Below are 21,696 nucleotides of genomic sequence, written 5' to 3' on the forward strand. Positions count from 1 at the left end.
AGCACCACCCTGCCGCTAAATTCTTCCTTTGCTAATTGTACCATTGAATCATTTGTTTGGAATTTCTTTCTCAGCTGCCTTTTTAAGCTTTTGATGCTAAGGATCAGTTTCCATGTGTTTCTCCGACCCTTGCTATAGCCTGGTTCTCCATATTTCTGGGAACAGATAGAATGATAATCTTGTTGACACCAATGCCTTTCTGCCCACTTACTGAATATCTTGTCTTGTCTTCCCCAGATGTCATCCTTTTTCTCTTACTGCTGCTTCCAGCTTTCCCTTCTTGCTCCTTCTCAGCCAGGGTAAAGTGTTACATCCTTCTTGGGTTTTAATATCTGAGCAAATTCGGAATACCATGTTATGCTTCTTAAAGTTCCCTAAAATCCTCTTTGCATTCATAAATCCCTTCCAGACAACCGAGAAGGGTACTGCTTCACGGAGGTGCTCCAGAACATGTGTCAGATCGGCTCAAGCAACAGGAACCCCGTCACTAAGTCTGAATGCTGCTGCGATGGAGGGAGAGGCTGGGGGCCCCACTGTGAGATCTGCCCTTTCCAGGGCACTGTGGCTTTCAAAAAACTCTGCCCCCATGGCCGAGGGTTTATGACCAATGGAGCAGGTACTTCATTTTGTTCTGATTTTTGACCAACAGAGCAGGTACTTCATTTATGGTCCAAAAATACTTTCAGGGAATTTGTTTTATGAGGAGCAGATGAGAATATAGAATCGATAATGTGGGCCTAGGCTGAGTTTCCTAGTTTAGGTTGACCAAAAAAAAAAAAAAAAAATTATGGTACTTTAGATATTCAAAGCCATGTTGCCAGAGTGTCCTTGGTTTGATTAACGTGTGTGCTTCAGTTCGTGTCTTTACATTACAAGGAGTCCTCAACTTTTTAAGCTGGTTTGTTATAAGAATATAACCTTTTACTCAGAATATAACCTTTTAGGTACATTTGGAAATAATTGATCACTAAATTCCAAGAGTAGCCCACCAATATGTATTTTATCTCATAAAACTGACTGAAATATATCACATGGAAGAAGTCTAAAACAATGCTGATACAATCAGCCTTCCATATCCACAGAGTGCATATCTGTAGATACAACCGACCTTGGATTGATTTCTACCCAAGGTTGATTGAACCTGCAGTCCCAACTGTACTATGCCATTTTGTATATGGGGCTTGAGTGTCCATGAATTTTAATATCAACAAGGTAGTTCTGGAACCAGTGTCCTGGATATGGAGGGATGATTGTACTGGCAATTAAGACAGCTGCCTCTGGAAAAGTACAAGCCATGTCAACTTGAGAGGGATGAGGAGGCTGTCGAGGTGTCTGAGGCTGCTCTGAAAAAGACTTTCAGGCCTATGTTCATCAACAATAACTGCAATTGTTTGCAGTCTCATAAAAAGAGACTTTGAGCTCCTTGGGAGGAAATCAAAAGTGAGAGGAGAATAAAGAGATTAAATAGGATTTATGTTCATGTTACAAAGATGTGACTAAGGGTAGAATAACAGAATTGGATGTGGTAAAGACAGAATAGATGGAATGACCAAAGTGATTTATCATTCTTTGGCAGATGTGAAAATGAGATGGTAGATGCATTTCTTCAGACCAATGAAAGTATGCTATATTGCATTTCAGAGTAATCTTGAAAAGATCAGGAAAAATAAGAGCTATGGGTATAAAAATGTTACTTAACAATCCAAGGCTAAGAACTCACTTGCTATTGGCACCCTGCTAAGCAGTAATGAGACAGAAGGGTCAAGATGTGAGTGTCAGTGGCTTTAATGCCCAATAGTACATGTTGACCCTTTTATAATGCCTTTCTCATTTTAATTGCTATTTATTAAATTATAGATATTGATGAGTGCAAGGTTATTCATGATGTTTGCCGAAATGGGGAATGTGTCAATGACAGAGGATCATATCATTGCATTTGTAAAACTGGCTACACTCCAGATATAACTGGAACTGCCTGTGTAGGTAAGTGCTCTATTTCTGATACTCAGGTTTATTCTCGGATGGAAATTGTACATTATGAGAAAAAAACCTTCAAACTAAAACTCTAAAAAGCCTGTGTAATTTCATAAGGAAACGTAAGACAGTGATCAAAGACCATACAATGTACCTTTTCTTTCTTTAAAACTAAGATTCTTTGTTAGACGCTGTGGGTATTGAGCATTGAAACATCTTTTTAGATGGGCAGTCACACTGTGTCTCTTTGATCATAGATCTAAATGAGTGCAACCAGGCTCCCAAACCCTGCAATTTCATCTGTAAGAACACAGAAGGGAGTTACCAGTGTTCATGCCCGAAAGGCTACATTCTGCAGGAGGACGGAAGGAGCTGCAAAGGTAAAGTGGAAACTGCCTTCACCCACTTATCTGCCTTATGGGAACATGGTTTCATTCCTTGTGCCTTTGAGGGATCCAAAGCTGAAAGACCTCCCCATGGGCAAGAGGTACATCCCTGGGGTTAGTGCCTCCTTGGGGACATTTTTCTTACACCAACACTGGAACCTCCTAAAAAGGATCCTATATCTAAAGACAAAGAAGTAGCCAAAATGAAATGGTAGGAATGGGCACAATCATGATAAATCCTATAACTGCTGGTGGATGCCCCACAAAGTGGAAAATAGCCACAGAAATTCTTCCACAGGAGTGAAGGTTCTGAGCTCCAGGTCAGGCTCCCCAGCCTAGGGGTCTGGGAACACGAGGAGCCCCCAGAGAATCTAACTTTGAAGGCCAGTGAGGTTTGATCACAAGAATTCTACAGGACTGAGGCAAACAGAAACTACGCTTGTAGGGCACATACAAGTTCTCATGTACACCAGAAGCCAGAGAAAAAAGTGGTGACCTCATAAGAACCTGGACTGGACCTACCTGCTGGTATTCCATGGTCTCTTGCAGAGGTGGGAGGTGGTTATGGCTCACTGTGGGAACAAAGACACTGGAGGCAGTGATTCTGGAGAGTACTCACTGGCATGAGCCCTGGTGGAGACTGCCATTTTTTCACCAAGTCTTGGCTCCAAACAGCATGTCGGCTCCGATGCCTCAGGCCACACAACCAACAAGGTAGAAACACAGCCCGGCCTGTCAGCAGACAGGCTGCTTAAAGTCTTTCTGAATAAAGTCTTTCCTGCTAAACACATTCCCTGACAAAGCCCTGCCCACCAGAGGGACAAGAAAGGCTCCACCCACCGGCAGGCAGGAAAAAAAAGTCCCTCCCACCAGGAAGCCAGCACAAGCCTTAACCACTAGAAGGCTGACAGCAGAAGCAAGAACTACAATGTTGCAACCTGAAGCATGGATACTGCAAATCACAGAAAGTTAGATAAAATGAGAGAGCACAGAAATATGTCCCAGATGAAGGAACAAAATTAAAAACCCAGAAGAACAACTAAGTGAAGTAGAGATATGCATTCTACCCAAAAAAAAGAATTCAGAGTAACGATAGTAAAGATGTTTCAAGATCTCAGAAAAAGAATAGAGGCACAGATCTAGAAGATAAAAGAAAAGTTTAATAAAGACCTAGAAAAAATAAAAACAGATGAACAATAACTGAAATAAAAAATACACTGAAAAGTGAAGTCACTTAGTCGTGTCCGACTCTGCAAACCCATGGACTGTAGCCTACAAGGCTCCTCTGTCCATGGGGTTTTCCATGGCAATAGTACAGGAGTGGATTGCCATTTCCTTCTCCAGGGGATCTTCCCGACCCAGGAATCGAACCCAGGTCTCCCGCATTGTAGACAGACGCTTTACCGTCTGAGCCACCAGGGAAGTCCTAGAAGGAATCTATAGCAGAAAACGTGAGGCAGAAGAATGGATAAGTGAGATGGGAGATACATGCTGGAAATCACTGCTGAGGAACACAATAAAAGAATGAAAAGAAATAAAAACCATCTAGGAGACCTCTGGGACAACATTAAATGCAGCAATGTTCACACTAGGGATCTCAGAAAGAGAAGAAAAAGGATCTTTTAAAATATTTGAAGAAATAATAGCTGAAATTTTCCCAAATATGGGAAGGGAAATGGTCACCCAGATCTAGGAAGCACAGAGAATCCCAGCCGGTATAAATCCCATGAGGAACACACTGAGACACAAAGTAATCAAACTAACAAAAATGAAAGACAAAGGAAAAGTATTAACATACAAGGTAACTTGCAGCTGATTTCTCAGCAGAAACTCTTCAGGCCAATAGGGAGTGGAACAATGTATTTAAAGTGATGAAAGGGGAAAACCTGCAACCAAGAATAATCTACCGAGCGAGGCTGTTATTCAGGTTTAACAAAGAAATCAAAAGCTTTACAGACAAGCAAAAGCAAAGAGAATTCAGCACCACCAAACCAGCTTTGCAACAAATGTGAAAGGAACTTCTCTAGGCAGAAGAGAAAAGGCCACAACTAGAAATAAGAAAATTACAAATGGAAAACCTCACAAGGAAAGGCAAACATACTGAAAAGGTAGGAAATCATCCACACATAAATATGCTGTCAAAACCAGAAATGGTGAGGAGAGCGTAAATGCAGAATATTGGAAAAGGATTTGATATTAAGAGACTAGCAACTTAAAACAATCTTTTTATATACAGATTGCTATGTCAAAACCTCATGGTAACTGCAAACTGAAAATCTGTAATAGGTATACACATACAATAAGAAAAAGGAATCCATACACAACAGTAAAGTCAGTCATCGAATCACAAAAAAAGAGAACAAAAGAGGAAAGGAGGAAAAAAGACCTTTTTTTTAAAAAAGCCAAAATTTTTTTAATGGCAGTAAGAACTTACATGCCTTCATGGATCACTGCCTTGTCATGGCGAAAGGGATTGTGTAACTCAATGAAGCTATGAGCCATGCCCAGCAGGGCCACCCAAGACGGACAGGTAATAGTGGAGAGTTCTGGAGGAGAGAATGACAAACCACTCCAGTATTCTTGCAGTGAGAACCCTATGAACAGAATAAAAAGGCAAAAAGGATATGACACTGAAAGATGAGCCCTCTCAGGTTAGAAGATGTCCAGTATGCTACTGGGGAAAAGTGGAGGGCAATTACTAATAGCTCCAGAAAGAATAAAGTGGCTGGGCCAAAGCAGAAACATTGCTCAGTTGTGGGTGTGTCTGGTGGTGAAAGTAAAATCCAATGCTATAAAGAACTATACTGCATAGGAACCTGGAATGTTAGGTCTATGAATCAAAGTGAATTTACACAGTCAAACAGGAGATGGCAATCAACATCTTAGGAATCAGTGAACTAAAATGGATGGGAATGGGTGAATTTAGTTCAGATAACCATTATATCTACTACTGTGGGCAAGAATCCCATGGAAGAAATGGACGAGCCCTCATAAACAAGAGTCAAATGCAGTATCTAGGTGAAATCTCAAAAATGATGAACAGTCTCAGTTTATTTCCAGATCTAATCATTCAACATCACAGTAATCCAAGTCTATTCATCAACCATTGATGCCAAAGAAGCTGAAGTTGGCCAGTTCTATGAAGTCTTACAAGACCTTCCAGAACTAACACCATAAAAAATGTCCTTTTCATCATAGGGGGTTGGAGTGCAATAGTAGGACATCAAGAGATACCTGAACTAACAGGCAGGTTTGGCCTTGAATACAAAATGAAGCGGGCAAAGGCCAACAGGGTTTTGCCAAGAGAATACACTCGTCATAGCAAACACATTTTACCAACAACACAAGAGATGATTTTACACATGGACATCACCAAATAGTCAATACTGAAATTGGATTGATTATATTCTTTGCAGCCGAAGATGGAGTAGCTCTATACAGTCAGGAAAAACAAGACCTGGAGCTGACTGTGGCTCAGATCATCAGCTCCTTATAGCAAAATTCAGGCTTAAACTAAAGAAAGAGGGGAAAGCCACTAGGCCATTCATGAATGACTTAAATCCCTTATACAGTGAAGGTAACAAATAGATTCAGGGGACTAGCTCTGGTAGAGTGCCTGAAGAAATATGGACAATTTGTAACAATGTACAGGAGGCAGTGACGAAAACCATCCCAGAGAAAAAGAAATTCAAGAAGGCAAAGTGGTTGTCTGAGGAGGCCTTACAAATAGCAGAAAAAGAAGAGAATCGAAAGGCAGAGGAGAAAGGGAAAGATATACCCAACTGAATGCAGAGTTCCAGAGAATAGCAAGGAGAGATAAGACGGCCTTCTTAAATGAACAATGCAAAGAAGTAGAGGGAAACAATAGAATGAGAAAGACTAGAGATCTCTTCAAGAAATTTAGAAATATCAAGGGCACATGCAAAGATGGGCACAATAAAGGACAGCAAGAACCTTTCAGAAGCAGAAGAGATTAAGAAAAGATAGCAAGAATACACAGAAGAACTGTACAAAAAAGGTCTTAATGAACCAAATAACCATGATGGTTTGGTTACTCACCTAGAGCCAGACATCCCAGAATGTGAATTCAAGTGGGCCTTAAGAAGTATTACTACAATCAAAGCTAGTGGAGGTGATGGAATACCAATTGAGCTATTTATAATCCTAAAAGATGAGGATGTTAAAGTTCTGCACTCAACATGCCAGCAAATTTGGAAAACTCAGCAGTGGCCACAGGACTGGAAAAGTTTTCATTCTAATTTGAAAGAAGGGCAATGCCAAAGAATGTTCAAACTTCTGCACAATTGTGCTCATTTCACATGCTAGCAAGGAAGACAGAAAATCCGTCAAGCTAGGCTTCAACAATACATGAACAGGGAACTTCAGACACACAAGCTGGGTTTCGAAAGGGCAGAGGAACCAGAAATCAAACTGCCAGCATCTGCTGGATCATAGACAAAGCAAGAGAATTGCAAAAAACTTCTGCTTCATTGACTATGCTAAAGCCTTTGACTGTGTGGATCACAACAAACTGTGGAGAATTCTTAAAGAGACGGAAACACCAGAGCACCTTACCTGCCTCCTGGAAAACCTGTATGCAGGTCAAGAAGCAACAGTGAGAACTGGACTTGGAAAAATGGACTGGTTCAAAATTGGGAAAGGAGTACATAAAGGTTGTATATTGTCACCCTGCTTATTTAACTTAGATGAAGAATACATCATGTAAAATGTGGGGCTGGATGAAGCACAAGCTGGAATCAAGACTGTCGGGAAAAATGGCAACAACTTCAGATATGCAGATGATACCATACTAGTGGCTTCCCTGGTGATTCAAACAGCAAAGAATCTGCCTGCAATGCCGGAGACCCAGGTTCGATTCCTGGGTCGGAAAGATCCCCTGGAGAAGGGAATGGCTCCCTACTCCAGTATACTTGCCTGGATAATTCCATGGGCAGAGGAGCCTGGCAGACTACAGTCCTTGGGGCCACAAAGAGTCAGATAAGACTGTGAAACTAACACTTTCACTTTGGGGCTTCCCAGGCTGGTGCTAGAGAACCAGCCTGCCAATACAGGAGACACAAGAGATTCAGCTTTGATCCCTGAGTTTCAAAGATCCCCTGGAGTAGGCCATGGCAACCCACTACACTGTTCTTGCCTGGAGAATCCCATGGACAGAGGAACCTGGGGGACTACAGTCCATAATTTTGCAAATAATTGGACACAACTGAAGTGACTTAAATGACAACCTACTCCAGTATTCTTGCCTAGAGAATCCTGTGGACAGAGGAGCCTGGGGGCTGCTGTCCATAGGGTTGCACAGAGTTGGACACGACTGAAGCAACTTAGCATGCATGAAGTGACTTAGCATGCACACAATGGCAGAAAGCAAAGAGAAACTAAAGAGCCTCTTGAAATTAAAAGACACTTGCTCCTAGGAAGAAAAGCTATGACAAACCTAGACAGAATATTAAAAAGCAGAGACATAACTTTGCTGACAAATGTCTGTATAGTCAGAGCTATGGTTTTTCCAGTAGCCATGTACAGATGTGAGAGTTGGACCATAAAGAAGGCTGAGCACCAAATAATTGATGCTTTCAAACTGTGGTGCTGGAGAAGACTCTTGAGAGTCCGTTGGACACCAAGGAAATCAAACCAGACAATCCTAAAGCAAATCAACCCTGAAGACTCATTGGAAGGACTTATGCTGAAGCTCTAATACTTTGGCCACCTGATGCAAAGAGCCAACTCATTGGAAAAGACCCTACCTGATGCTGGGAAAGATTGAGGGCAAGGGGAGAAGGGGGTGACAGAGGATGAGATGGTTGGATGACATCATTGACACAATGGACATGAGTTTGAGCAAACTCAGGGAGATAGTGAAGGACAGGGCAGCCCTACGTGCTGCAGCTTGTGGAGTTACAAAGAGTCGGATATGACTTAGTGACTGAACAACAACAGCAAATATCACTGGTGAGCTTAGATGCAAATATCCTCAACAAAATACTAGCAAACCGAATCCAACAATACATTAAGTGGATCATACACCACGATCAAGGGAATTTACACCAGGAATGCAAGGATTTTTCAATATCTGCAAATCAGTGTGATAAACCACATCAACAAATTGAAGAAAAAAAACATATGATCATCTCAATAGATGCAGAGAAAGCTTTTGACAAAATTCACCAGGCATTTATGATAAACGTTCTCCAGAATGTGGGCATAGAGGGAACATACATTATAAAGGCCATATAAGACAAACCTACAGCTAACATCATACTCAACAGTGAAAAGCGAAAGCATTTTCTCTAAGTTCAGAAACAAGACAAGAATGTCCACTTTCACCACTCTATTCAGCATAGTTGTAGAAGTCCTAGCCACAACAATCAGAGAAGAAAAAGAAATAAAAGAAATCCAAATTGGAAAAGAAGAAGTAAAACTGTTACTATTTGCAGGCAGATTCTTTACCATCTAAGCCATCAGCAAAGCCCAGATGATATGATACTATATATATAAAATCCTAAAGATGCTATTAGGAAAGTACTAGAGCACATCAAGGGGAGATAAGAAAGCCTTCCTCAGTGATCAATGCAAAGAAATAGAGAAAAACAATAGAAGGAGAATGACTAGAGATCTCTTCAAGAAAATTAGAGATACCAAGGGAACATTTCATGCAAAGATGGGAGTAATAAGGACATAAATGGTATGGACCTAACAGGAGCAGAAGATATTAAGAAGACGTGGCAGGAATACACAGAAGAACTATACAAAAAAGATCTTCACGACTAAGATAATCACGATGGTGTGATCACTTACCTAGAGCCAGACATCCTGGAATGTGAAGTCAAGTGGGCCTTAGAAAGCATCACTACGAACAAAGCTAGTGGAGGTGATGGAATTCCAGTTGAGATATTTCAAATCCTGAAGATGATGCTGTGAAAGTGCTGCACTCAATATGCCAGCACATTTGGAAAACTCAGCAGTGGCCACAGAACTGGAAAAGGTCAGTTTTCATTCCAATCCCAAAGAAAGGCAATGCCAAAGAATGCTCAAACTACCGCACAATTGCACTCATCTCACATGCTAGTAAAGTAATCTCAAAATTCTCCAAGCCAGGCTTCAGCAATATGTGAACCGTGAATTTCCAGATGTTCAAGCTAGATTTAGAAAAGGCAGAGGAACCAGAGATCAAATTGCCAACATCTGTTGGGTCCTCGAGAAAGCAAGAGAGTTCCAGAAAAACCTCTACTTCTGCTTTATTGAATATGCGAAAGCCTTTGACTATGTGGATCACAACAAACTGTGGAAAATTCTGAAAAGAGATGGGAATACCAGACCATCTGACCTGTCTCCTGAGAAATCTGTATGCAGGTCAAGAAGCAACTGTTAGAACTGGACATGGGACAACAGACTGGTTCTAAATCGGGAAAGGAGTAGGTCAAAGCTCTATGTTGTCACCCTGCTTATTTAACTTATATGCAGAGTATGTCATGAGAAACGCTGGGCTGGAAGAAGCACAGGCTAGAATCAAGATTGCAGGGAGAAATATCAATAACCTCAGATATGCAGATGACACCACCCTTATGGCAGAAAACAAAGAACTAAAGATCCTCTTGATGAAAGTGAAAGAGGAGAGTGAAAAAGTTGGTTTAAAACTCAACATTCAGAAAACTAAGTTCATGGCATCTAGTCCCATCATTTCATGGCAAATAGATGGGGAAACAATTGAAATACTGGGGGACTTTACTTTGGGGCTCCAAAATCACTGCAGATGGTGATTGCTGCCATGAAATTAAAAGACGCTTTCTCCTTAGAAGAAAAGCTATGACCAACCTAGACAGAATATTAAAAAGCAGAGACATTACTTTGCCAACACAGGTCTGTCTAGTCAAAGCTATGGCTTTTCCAGTAGTCAAGTATGGTTGTGAGAGTTGGGACTATGAAGAAAGCTGAGCACCGAAGAATTGGTGCTTTTGAATTGTGGTGTTGGGGAAGACTCTTGAGAGTCCCTTGGATTGCAAGGAGATCCAACCAGTCAATCCTAAATGAAATCAGTCCCGAATATTCATTGGAAGGACTGATGCTGAAACTGAAACTCCATAACTTTCGCCACCTGATACAAAGAACTGACTCATTGGAAAAGACCCTGATGCTGGGAAAGATTAAAGGTGGGAGGAGAAGAGAACGACAGATGATGAGATGGTTGGATGGCATCTCGAATCAATGGACATGAGTTTGAGTAGACTCCAGGAGTTGGTGATGGACAGGGAAGCCTGACATGCTGCAGTCCATGGGGTCACAAAGAGTTGGACACAACTGAGTGACTGAACTGAGCTGAGAACATGTCTATGAATTTGGTAATTTAGTTGTAGGATACAAATTTAATACACAAAAATCTGTTGCATTTGTATACACTAACGATGAAAGATCAGAAAGAGAAATTAAAGAAACAGTCTTTCATCAGAAAGAATAAAATACCTTGCAATAAACCTACCTGAAAAGGCAAAAGACCTCTACCTGAAAGACACTAACGGAAGAAATTGCAGATGACATAAACAGATGGAAAAATATACCATGTTCTTGGATTGGAAGAAACAATACTGTCAAAATGACTATGCTACTCAAGGCAATCTACAAATTCAGGGCTATCCCTATCAAATTACCAATGGTGTTTTTTGCAGAACTAGGACAAAAAAATTTAACATTTATATGGAGACCCAAAAAACCCTAAATAGTCAAATCAATCTTGAGAAAGAAAAATGGAGCACTCATTTCAGTCTATCCTACAAAGCTACAGTCATAAAAAGAGTAATGTTATTGGTACAAAAACAGAAATATGAATCATTGGAACAAGATAGAAAGCCCAGATATAAACCCATGCACCTATGGTCAATTAATCTATGATAAAGTAGGCAAGACTATTCAATGGAGGAAAGACAGTGCAGAAAACTGGACAGCTACATGTAAAAGAATGTAGTCTTTAACACCATACACAAAAATAAACTCAAAATAGATTAAACTCTTAAATATCAAACATGATACTATAAAACTTTTGGAGGAAAACAGGCAGAACACTTTTTAAGTTGCAGCAATATATTTTTCAAGCTATCTCCTAGAGTAACAGAAATAAAAATAAATGAATGGGACCTATTAAATTCAAAAGCTTTTGTACAGCAAAGGAAACCATAAACAAAATGAAAAAAAAAGTTCACAGTATGGGAGAAAATATTTGCAAGTGATGCAACTGACAAAGGATTAATCTCCAAAATCTAGAAACAGCTCATGCAGCTCAATATCAAAATAAACAAAAAACCCAATCAAAAAATGGATGAAAAATCTAAATAGACATTTCTCCAAAGATGGCCACATGAAAAGATGCTCAGCATCACTAAATTATTAGAGAAATGCAAATCAAAATTACAATGAGATTTCATCTCACACTAGTCAGAATGACCATCATCAAAAAGTCTACAAAGAATAAATGCTGAAAAGGGTGTGGAGAAGAGGAAACCCTCCTACACTGTTGATGGGAATGTAAATTGGTACAGCCACTCTGCAGAACAGTTTAGAAGTTCCTTTAAAAATGAAAAATAGAACAACTGTATGGTCCAGCAATCCTATTCCTGAGCATGTATCTGGAGAAAACCATGGTTCAAAAGTCTACATGCACCCCAGGGTTCAGGGCAGCACTGTGTACAATGGCCAAGACATGGGAGCAACCTGCTGCTGCTAAGTCACATCAGTCGTGTCTGACTCTGTGCGACCCCACAGACAGCAGCCCACCAGGCTCCCCCGTCCCTGGGATTCTCCAAGCAAGAACACTGGAGTGGGTTGCCATTTCCTTCTCCAATTCAAGAAAGTGAAAAGTGAAAGTGAAGTCGTTCAGTTGTGTCCAACCCTCAGCGACCCCATGGACTGCAGCCTTCCAGGCTCCTCCATCCATGGGATTTTCCAGGCAAGAGTACTGGCAACCTAAATGTCCAATAACAGATGAATGGATGAAGTAGATGTGGTACATATATACAGTGGATATTACTCAGTCATTAACGATACAATAGCACTTGCAGCAAAATGGATGGACGTGGAAACTATCATACTAAGTGTAGTAAATCAAAGACAAATATCATATGATATTGCTTATATGCAGAATCTAAAAAAAAAAAAAAAGAGAGATACAAGTGAACTTATTTACAAAACAAAAACAGACTTAGAAACATAGAAAACTAACTTATGGTTACCAGAAGGAAAAGCTGGGGGCAGAGGAGGGATAAATTGAGAGTTTAGAATTTATGTATATACACTACTGTATATAAACTAGATAACCAACAAGGGCTGACCAGATAGCACAGGGAAGTTGGCTCAATATTCTGAAATAACCTACATGGGGAAAAAATTTGAAAAAGAATAAATCTGTGTATGTGTATACGGAATCACTTTGCTGTACACCTGAAACACAACAGTTAATCAACTATACCCCAGTATACAGTGAAAATTTTTAAAAAATCACTGAGTTGTCCCCCTCACCTATTTGCAGGTAATAAGCTGCAGCAAACCTGTGATGATGCTCTAGCAAAGCCCCTGGGGTCATAGATCAGGCAGGACACCTACTAGCAGGAGACATACAGCTGTCAATAATGCAGAAAGCAGAAAAGCAGAAACGGCAACTCCCCAGCAATAAAAGAGCACAGGATTGGCTCGTTTCTAAGAGATGTCAGCACTAGGAGAAATATGGGCAGTTCTTTCAGTTCAAGCCCACTCCAGATATTAGTCTAGCCAGGAACTGGCACAGATCTGCAGTTCCAAGCACAAGTCTGTCTGCAGTGATAAAAGAATCTCACAAGGAAGAGGGCTGGGGTGGGGGGGGGGGCGGGGGGGCGGGGGGAGGGGGGAGCGGGCAGGTAGAGAGCCAGGGAGGAAGGGAAAGGTAGGTAGATTCCTAAATTCACAGCAGTTTTCTTTTTTTTTTAATTAAAACTCAACTAAAAACTGGAACACACTTTGTATCTCTTGAGATTTTAAATAGCAATGGTGTGAAGAGAGAACCTACAGGTTCCAGGCAGTGAGGAAAGAGGCCTGGTCAAAACAGAGGCTTTTATTGAGAAGTGGAAAATAATCTTGGATAAATATTGTAGATAGTCTTTTTTAAAATTGCTGTTGGCTTATCAGAATGAGTTTTTTTTTTCCTTCCTGATTGCTCAATTTTGTTTTATCCAAAGGAGAAACTCTAAAAGCAGTTAGTTTGGTTTGGTTTGATCTGGTTGACCATTTCATTTGAGAAGATTAAAAAACAGCAAACAGGAAAGAACCAAGCAGAGAAAATTCATTTTTACCCTCAATAATTATTTTTATATTTCAACTTGAAGAGATTTTTTTTCAGTGCTTTGGAAGTTTTTGAGAATCCTTAATCTTTTATTTCATTTTGTAATTTATTTAAATTTTATGATGTACTAGACATTTCTTTGTTGAGAAAATTCTGCTTTCCTATAACTAAAGGGAATGGGTTTTTCTTGGATCACCAAAGAAATGCATTTTTGGTCTGAACTGAAACCACATTTTATCTTTAAAACCCATATCTCTCGGGTTCCTCCTAACCATATGCTGTGGTCCCATTCTGACCAGGTCATTTGAGAGGTAGAAATGAAAACACAGAGCTACTCCCTAGGGTGGCTTTCTAGGTTCCTGGACTTCAGCTCAATTCCAATGCCCGTCTTGCGTTTTCTTATAGATCTTGATGAGTGTGCAACTAAGCAGCACAACTGCCAGTTCCTGTGTGTTAACACCATTGGCAGCTTCACATGTAAATGTCCTCCTGGATTTACCCAACACCATACTGCCTGCATTGGTAAGTGGGAGAGGGAAGGTCCTATGTAGGTATTCGTTGAAGGGTTTGTTTTCAAGGGCTTCTGCTGTTGGAATAAGAAGATAAAACTCAAGAGAATATGTGAATATATGTATATGTGTCTGTGTGTACATGCATGCATGTTGTGAAAAGCTATTGGCTTTTTCTGAGCAAATCACCCTTCTTTCTTCCTTTTAAACAACACAAAGAGAGCTTCGGGGAAGTTCCATCCTCTCCTTTCTCCCTCTGCTTCTTACAGATAACAATGAATGCACCTCTGACATCAACCTGTGTGGGTCAAAGGGCATTTGCCAGAACACTCCTGGAAGCTTCACTTGTGAATGCCAGCGGGGATTCTCACTTGATCCGAGCGGCGCAAGCTGTGAAGGTAGGTAGAGCCCTCAGCTTGATCCAGCTAGTTGGTCCTCGTGAGGTGGCCTATAAACACCTGCATCGTCATCCTCTATGAGACTCAGAACTGAGCACAGGGGAGACAGCCAGCTGAAGATGGAAGTGTTTTCTCTGGTTTGTACAAGTCCCATATCTTAGAGATACATCTTTTGGTTCATGCTTGACCGTGTCCTCAACACAGGCTTTTCCTGAATGTAACAAGACTTTCTGCTCAGTTGTTAATTTAGTCTAATTGGAAATGACTCAATCAAGAAAAACAGCTAGATTCCTGAATTTGATCATTAATTTTCTAGTCACTGGATCCAGAATCTTAAAGGATTCCCTCAATGTGGATTAAGTATATAAGGAATAACTCTTCTGCCAACATATGATTAAACCTTTTACTCTTATTTTTTAGGATTTTGTTTTTGTACTGACCTTTTGGTTTCCAATTCTGGCACAAATAAGGAAATATAAATGGTTTACATAGCTATCCTATACTGTATTTTTGTGCCTTGCATTGGTGTCTTCATTATTTTTATTTGTGGATTTTACCAGGGATGTTTTTTCCCTTGGACTTAATCAAAAGCTCCAGAGTAGCTATTCTTGAAATTTTGGGTGGTGGAATATTGGTGATGCCTGGGAAAGATTGAAGGCAAAAGAAGGGGGTGGCAGTGGATGAGATGGTTTGAGAGCATCACTGACTCAATGGACATGAATATGAGCAAACTCTGGGAGATAGTGAAGGACAGGGAAGCCTGGCCTGCTGCAATCCATGGGATTGCAAAGAATCAGACACAACTTAGCAACTGAACACCAACAACAATTTTTGGTGTCAGATGTCTTACTAAAATTGCCTTTCACGTTCATATGCTGATAAATGGTGCTTCAGAGAATACCTCTGAGACATGCACTGATGTAACTTAAAGGCAACTTGCCTTCTTTTTCAGATGTGGACGAGTGTGAGGGAAACCATCGCTGCCAGCACGGCTGCCAGAACATCATCGGCGGCTACAGGTGCAGCTGCCCCCAGGGCTATCTCCAGCACTACCAGTGGAACCAGTGTGTTGGCAAGTACTTTTCCCTTGTTCACAAGATAAACCGCTGTCAGCTCCTGAGTCAGAATACTGCTTTCTTTCTGAAAACTTTAAACTTCTCATTGAAGCAACAAATACTCATTTCAAATTGTCCATACCTGGTTGAAACCAGAGGGAAGTCATAGCCTTTGCAAACTAGCAAACTAAGAAAAAAAAAAAAAAATGATCAAGGGTACTTTGAAGGCATTTGAAATGAAATGCTGACAGAATTCCTTAGTTCCTAATATCTCCTTGTTCTTCTGCTTCACTGCTAGTCATCAGCCCACACTGGAGTTCTCTTCAGGCTAACAAAATCCTCCTTCTGACTGAAAACTATCCATCAGCCAAAGGCTACTTTGAGCAGCTTTTGGTCACAAGACGCAGAAGTGGTTCATTGAATGCTATACACCTTTGGGGCAGGGTACAAGTTTTTTTCAGGATTGCTAAACTCTTTTGAAAATTAAGGGAGTCCCAGACTCTGTCTTTAAATTGAAATTGTCACTTTCGGTCCCACAGGGTCATAGGAAAATACCTTTTAATGGACAGCAGAGAATCCCAACATTGCAAGTTTAGAAGGACCCCAATCCATCTAGCCCATGCCATTATTTCACTAATGAAGGCTTAGAAGCCAGGAAGGAAAGGCAGTCTGCCCTTACCCATTCTTTTGTGGCAGGACCAGAGCTAGAATCCAAAGCTCTTTCTTCACTTCATGTTTCAGGGCTGCCTTTCTAGTGTCACCTCTACTTGTTTTTTCTTTTTTTTAATTCACCTAGTAGCACTGCAAGCTTGGTGCTCTGGTGACCCGTTTTGGCTGCCACTCTCTTGGGTACAGGGCCCTCCTTCTCAAAAACAGTGACTGCGTTCTGGGTGACTGCTCCATGTTGCAATGCTTGATTTTACTCCAAATGAAGACACATTTGGTATGTGTTCATTTATCAAATATGCGTCTTTCTCATCTGGTTTGATTCTTTACAAAACACAGTTTTGCAAAGGTGAGTAGGACTGGCTAAAATAACCACAGTGCTAGAGCTTACGCTGCACAGTTTGCTGGTTAGTGATCTGGTTTTAATAAAAAAACGCCTTTGTTTATTACCAGCTCAGGGAGGTCTTGGATTTTAATCACCAGTTTCTGACATTGTTCACAAAATTTCCAGCATAAGCTTTGTTGATTCAATACCCAGCATGTGAGTCTATCTTGCCCTTATTACATATCTCCCATGGATGAAACTGAAGCTTTGGGGAAGAGTATAAAAGAGGTGAGATCTACCACTGCTGGGTCTTATCCTCCTCCTCCTATGCTCAGTTCAGAGATGATAGAGATGGCCAGGTCATGCCCTTGTTGCCTGAAGATTCTTCGTTGGTCCCATGAAGACTGTGTTCTGCTTGGGACTTGCAGAACAAAGAATCTATTAAGAAGTGGGAAGTTAAGAAGTGGGAAGAGGGGGAGGATCAAGATGGCAGAAGAGGAGGATGTGGAGTTCTCCTACCCCTACAAACACATCAAAAATACACCTACATGGGGAGCAATTCTCACAGAAAACCAACTGGAAACTGGCAGAACACCTCTTATTCAGCCAAATGTGCAAGAAAGATCTCCATGAAATGAGAAATCAACCACAGAAAGAAAAAATGGACATGTGGAGACTAAACATATTATTAAGAAACCAGCGGGTCAACAGTGAAATCAAAGAAATCAGAAAATACCTTGAGACAAACAACAATGTAAACACAACCTTATAGAAGCTATAGGATGCAGCAAAAGCAGTTTTAAGAGGGAAGTTCACAATAATATAGGCCTTCTTGAAAAAAAAAAAGAAAAACTCAAATAATTTAATCTGCCAGCGAAAAGAATTAGAAAAAGAACAAAGAAAGCCCAGAGTCAACAGAAGAAATAAATATCAGAGCAGGAATGAATAGAGATTTAAAAAATAGAAAAGATTGATAAAACCAAGAGCCAATTTTTTTGAAAAGATAAACAAAATTGAGAAATTGCTTGACAGATACACCAAGGAGAAAAGAGAAAACCCAAATTAATAAAATAATAAATTGAAAGATGAGAAATAACAACTGATACTATAGAAATTAAAAACATCCTAAGAGAATCATATAAGAGTTATATGCCAAAAAATTGTGGAGCTCACCTAGAAGTGAGCTTAGACAACCTAGAAGAAGTAGACAAGTTTTAGAAACATAAAGGCTGTCAAAAATGAGTCAAGAAGAAACAGATCATTTGAACAGGCCCGTCACCAGAAGTAAAATATAATCTGTAATGAAAAAAATTCCCTGCAAACTAAAGTCCAGAACTAGATGGCTTCACTGGGGAATTCTACCAGACATTCAAAGAAGAGCTTATACCCATCCTTCCCAAACTATTTCAAAAAATTAAAGAGGAGGTAACACTCCCAGAGTCATTTTATGAAGCCACCATCTCCCTGATGCCAAAACCAGACAAGACATTACATAAAAAGAATTACAGGCCAGTATCATTGATAAACATAGGTTCAAAATCCTCAACAAGATATTAGCAAACCAAATTCAACAATACATAAAAAGGGTCATACACCATGACCAAGTTGGATTCATTCCCAGGTCTCAAAAATAGTTCACATGAAAAATCAATATGTTATACCACATCAAGAAAAGGAAAGACAAAAAACACATGATCATCTCAACAGAATCAGAAAAACTATTTGATAAAATTCAACATCCATTCATGATTAAAAACTCTCACTAAAGTGGTTTTAGAGGGAACATTTCTCAACATAATAAAAGCCGTTTACAACAAACCAACAGCCAATATAATATTAAACGGTGAAAACCTGAAAGACTTCCCACTAAAATCTAAAACAAGACAGGATGCCCACTCTCACTGTTTCTATTCAACATTGTACTGGAAGGGAAGAGGTAAAATTGTCACTGTGTACAGATGACATGATAATCTCTATAGAGAACCCTAAAGACTGCACACAAAAACTATTGGAACTGTTAAATGAATTCAGAAGGTAGCAAGGTACAAGATTAATATACAGAAATCTGTTCCCTTTTTTTTTTTACACCAACAATGAAATATCAGAAAGAGAAGATTAAAAAAAAAAAAAAAAACCCTATTTAAAATCACATGAAAAGATGAAATAAAATATCTAAGAACAAAGTTTACCAAGAAAGTGAAAGACCTAGATGCTGAAAACTATAAAATATTGATAATAGAAACTGAAGATGATTCAAGGAAATGGCAAGATAGCCCATGCTTTTGGACTGGAAGAATTAATATTGCTAAAAGGGCCATACTACCCAAAGCAATCTATAGATTTAATTCAATCCCTATCAAAATACCCATAACATTTTTTACAGAACTAGAAAAATAATAATTCCAAAATTTATATGGAACCACAGACAACCCAGAATTTTCAAAGCAATCCCAAGGAAAAAGAACAAAGCTACAGGCATAACCCTTTCAGAATTCAGACTATGATATAAAGCTGCAGTAATCAAAACAGTGTGGTATTGGCACACACAAAAAAGACATATACATCAATGGAACAGGTAGAGAGCCCAGAAATAAACCCATGCACCTACAGTCAATTAATCTACACTAAAGGAAGCAAGAGTATACAATGGAGACTAGACAATCTCTTTAGCAAGTAGTGTTGGGAAACCTGGACAGCTGCATGTAAATCAGTAAAGTTAGAATACTCCCTCACTCCATATACAAAAGTAAACTGCAGTTGCTCTAAAGACCTAAATATAAGATGCAATACCATAAAACTCAAAGAAGAGAACATAGGCAGAACATTCTTGCACATAAATTGTAGCAATATTTTCTTAGATCAGTCTCCCAAGGCAAAAGAAATAAAAGCAAAAATAAACAAATGAGACCAAATCAAACATAAAAGCTTCTTTACAACAAAGAAAACCATCAACAATACAAAAGACAGTCTACGGAATGGGAGAAAACATGTGCAAATGATGCAACTGACAAAGGGTTAACATACAAAATATATAAACAGCTCCTACAGTTCAGTACCAAAGAAATAAACAATCTAATGAAAACGTGGGCAGAAGACCTAGATAGTCTTTTCTCTGACATGGCCAACCAGCACATGAAAAGATGCTCACTATTGCTAATTATTAAATAAAACAAATCAAAACCACAATGAGATATCACCTCACATGGTCAGAATAACCACCATCAAAAAGTCTACCACCTTCAAATAAGTCTGTTATCATCAAAAGGTTTATATATGAAAAGGGTGTGGAGAAAAGGGAACCCTCCTACACAGTTGGTGGGAATGTAAATCGGTATAGTCATTATGGAGAGCAGTGTGAAGGCTATTTTTAAAAAACTAAAAATAGAGCTACTATATGATCCAGCAATCCCACTCCTGGGTGTATATCCTGAAAGGATGAAAACTCTAATTTGAAAAGATACATCCTCTTCAACGTTCATAGCAGCACTATTTACAAACGACCCAAGTGCCAACAGATAATTGGTTTTAAAAAACGCATGCATATGCAAACACAATATTAGCCATAAAAACAAATGAAATACTGCCATTGGCAGCAAGAAGGATGGACCTATGTAAGTGAGTCACTTTGCTGTACATTTGAAACTAACACAATATTATAAATCAACTAAACTTTAGTTTAAAAAAGTGAGAAGAGGTTTGGGGGTTTTGATGCCCAGAAGATACCGATTCAAACTGTTCTCATAATTCTTGGGAATTACAGTTATCCAGAATGAGCATTGCCTTGGACCAGAATGAGCTCCTCAGAGCCTTGCAGAGCAAATCTCTTGGACCAGCCCTCTCTGGATCCTTGTTTCTAAGCAGCCAGAAGCTCACTTTTAGAAGATGGATAGGTTTAGGGTATGGGGCCACTGATATTACTGCTTTCTAGAAAATATCAAACTTGTAGCTTAAAGTTGGAGCTGACCCATTTTGACCTAGAGAAAATTAGTAAAGGAAAGCCCATTCTACATTTTGGAATTCTCTCTTAACACCACAGCTAAGACATACTGTGCAAGCCTGATGCTGGAACCTTTGAGTTTAGAGGGGGTGGGTTTCCATCTGATTTTTAAGGAGTGTCTTTCAGAGATTCTAATCCTATTTCATTCAAATTAGAATCATCTCTTTTTATAAAAAGAGCAAAACTCTTACCAATTTAAGTAACAACTAAAAGAATAAAACAAAGATTTTATAGTGTAGAAAAATTCCTTGTGTAGCCATTTGCTCCAGGGTACACACACAGGATGAAAAAGGTCAGGTAAAGTGCAAAACATGTTAAACAAATCATGGTATTTGTATATTGATAGAAAGGGTGAGTGCACAAACAGATTGTTTTCAAGTTTCAAACATTGAACATTTGCCAATTTCTTATCTTAATCCGTGGTCCACTCCACCCCACCTCTCTAACCCAGAAAAGCAAGTTTAAGCTTATTAGATTTTCAAGGAGGAAAAAAAAAAGTCAAATAAAGTAGAAAAGAATTTGAAAAGGGGATAGGGAGAGTTCTTGACCAAAATAGATGCTCCAAGTTAGAAAGAACCTCGACAGTGATCTCATCTATCTGTTTCCTAACATGTCATTCCCTCTCCAACCAGGATAGGTACTCACCTTCTTTTTCATAAAGAATGAATCTTTTCTGCTACTGACTCCTAACCATTGGTCCTGTTTCTGTCCCTTGGAACAAAAGAGTAAATCTTAAGCTCTCTATTAACAGGTCTTTCCCATATATACCTGTACCTTAGAGGATTTATCAGTCAGAGTCCCAGCAGGTAACAGATGGCTGAGCCCAGCCAAAAAGCATAGGATACGGAAGAAGAGCCTATTGATGTTCCATTCTGATCAGCCTTGTAGAGCTGAGCACAGCTGAGAAGTCTGGAGGTGGGTATGCAGGGCACAGAGAAGACATCCAGCCCGGAGATACTTCCTTCACCAAAGGAACCACCCTTGGTTCTTCATACATCCTTTGATGCCCATGGTCTCCATTGGTTTCTATCACATAGCTCATCTCTAATTTAAAATAAGGGGAGGA

The 21,696-nt window shown here is 39.7% G+C and overlaps 1 protein-coding gene across 1 annotated transcript in view; it reads left to right on the forward strand.

Annotated features, from left to right (window-relative positions):
* The window catches only part of FBN1 (fibrillin 1), a 264,553-nt gene that overhangs the window by 235,105 nt on the left and 7,752 nt on the right, over positions 1-21,696 (forward strand). The window contains exons 58-63 of the mRNA XM_061428846.1: positions 410-616; positions 1,858-1,983; positions 2,232-2,354; positions 14,086-14,202; positions 14,459-14,587; positions 15,540-15,659. Coding sequence (XP_061284830.1) covers positions 410-616; positions 1,858-1,983; positions 2,232-2,354; positions 14,086-14,202; positions 14,459-14,587; positions 15,540-15,659 — 822 coding nt within the window. The remainder of the gene's footprint in view (positions 1-409; positions 617-1,857; positions 1,984-2,231; positions 2,355-14,085; positions 14,203-14,458; positions 14,588-15,539; positions 15,660-21,696) is intronic.

The sequence above is a fragment of the Bos javanicus genome, chromosome 10 (assembly GCF_032452875.1).
Source record: "Bos javanicus breed banteng chromosome 10, ARS-OSU_banteng_1.0, whole genome shotgun sequence".
NCBI classification, from domain to species: domain Eukaryota; kingdom Metazoa; phylum Chordata; class Mammalia; order Artiodactyla; family Bovidae; genus Bos; species Bos javanicus.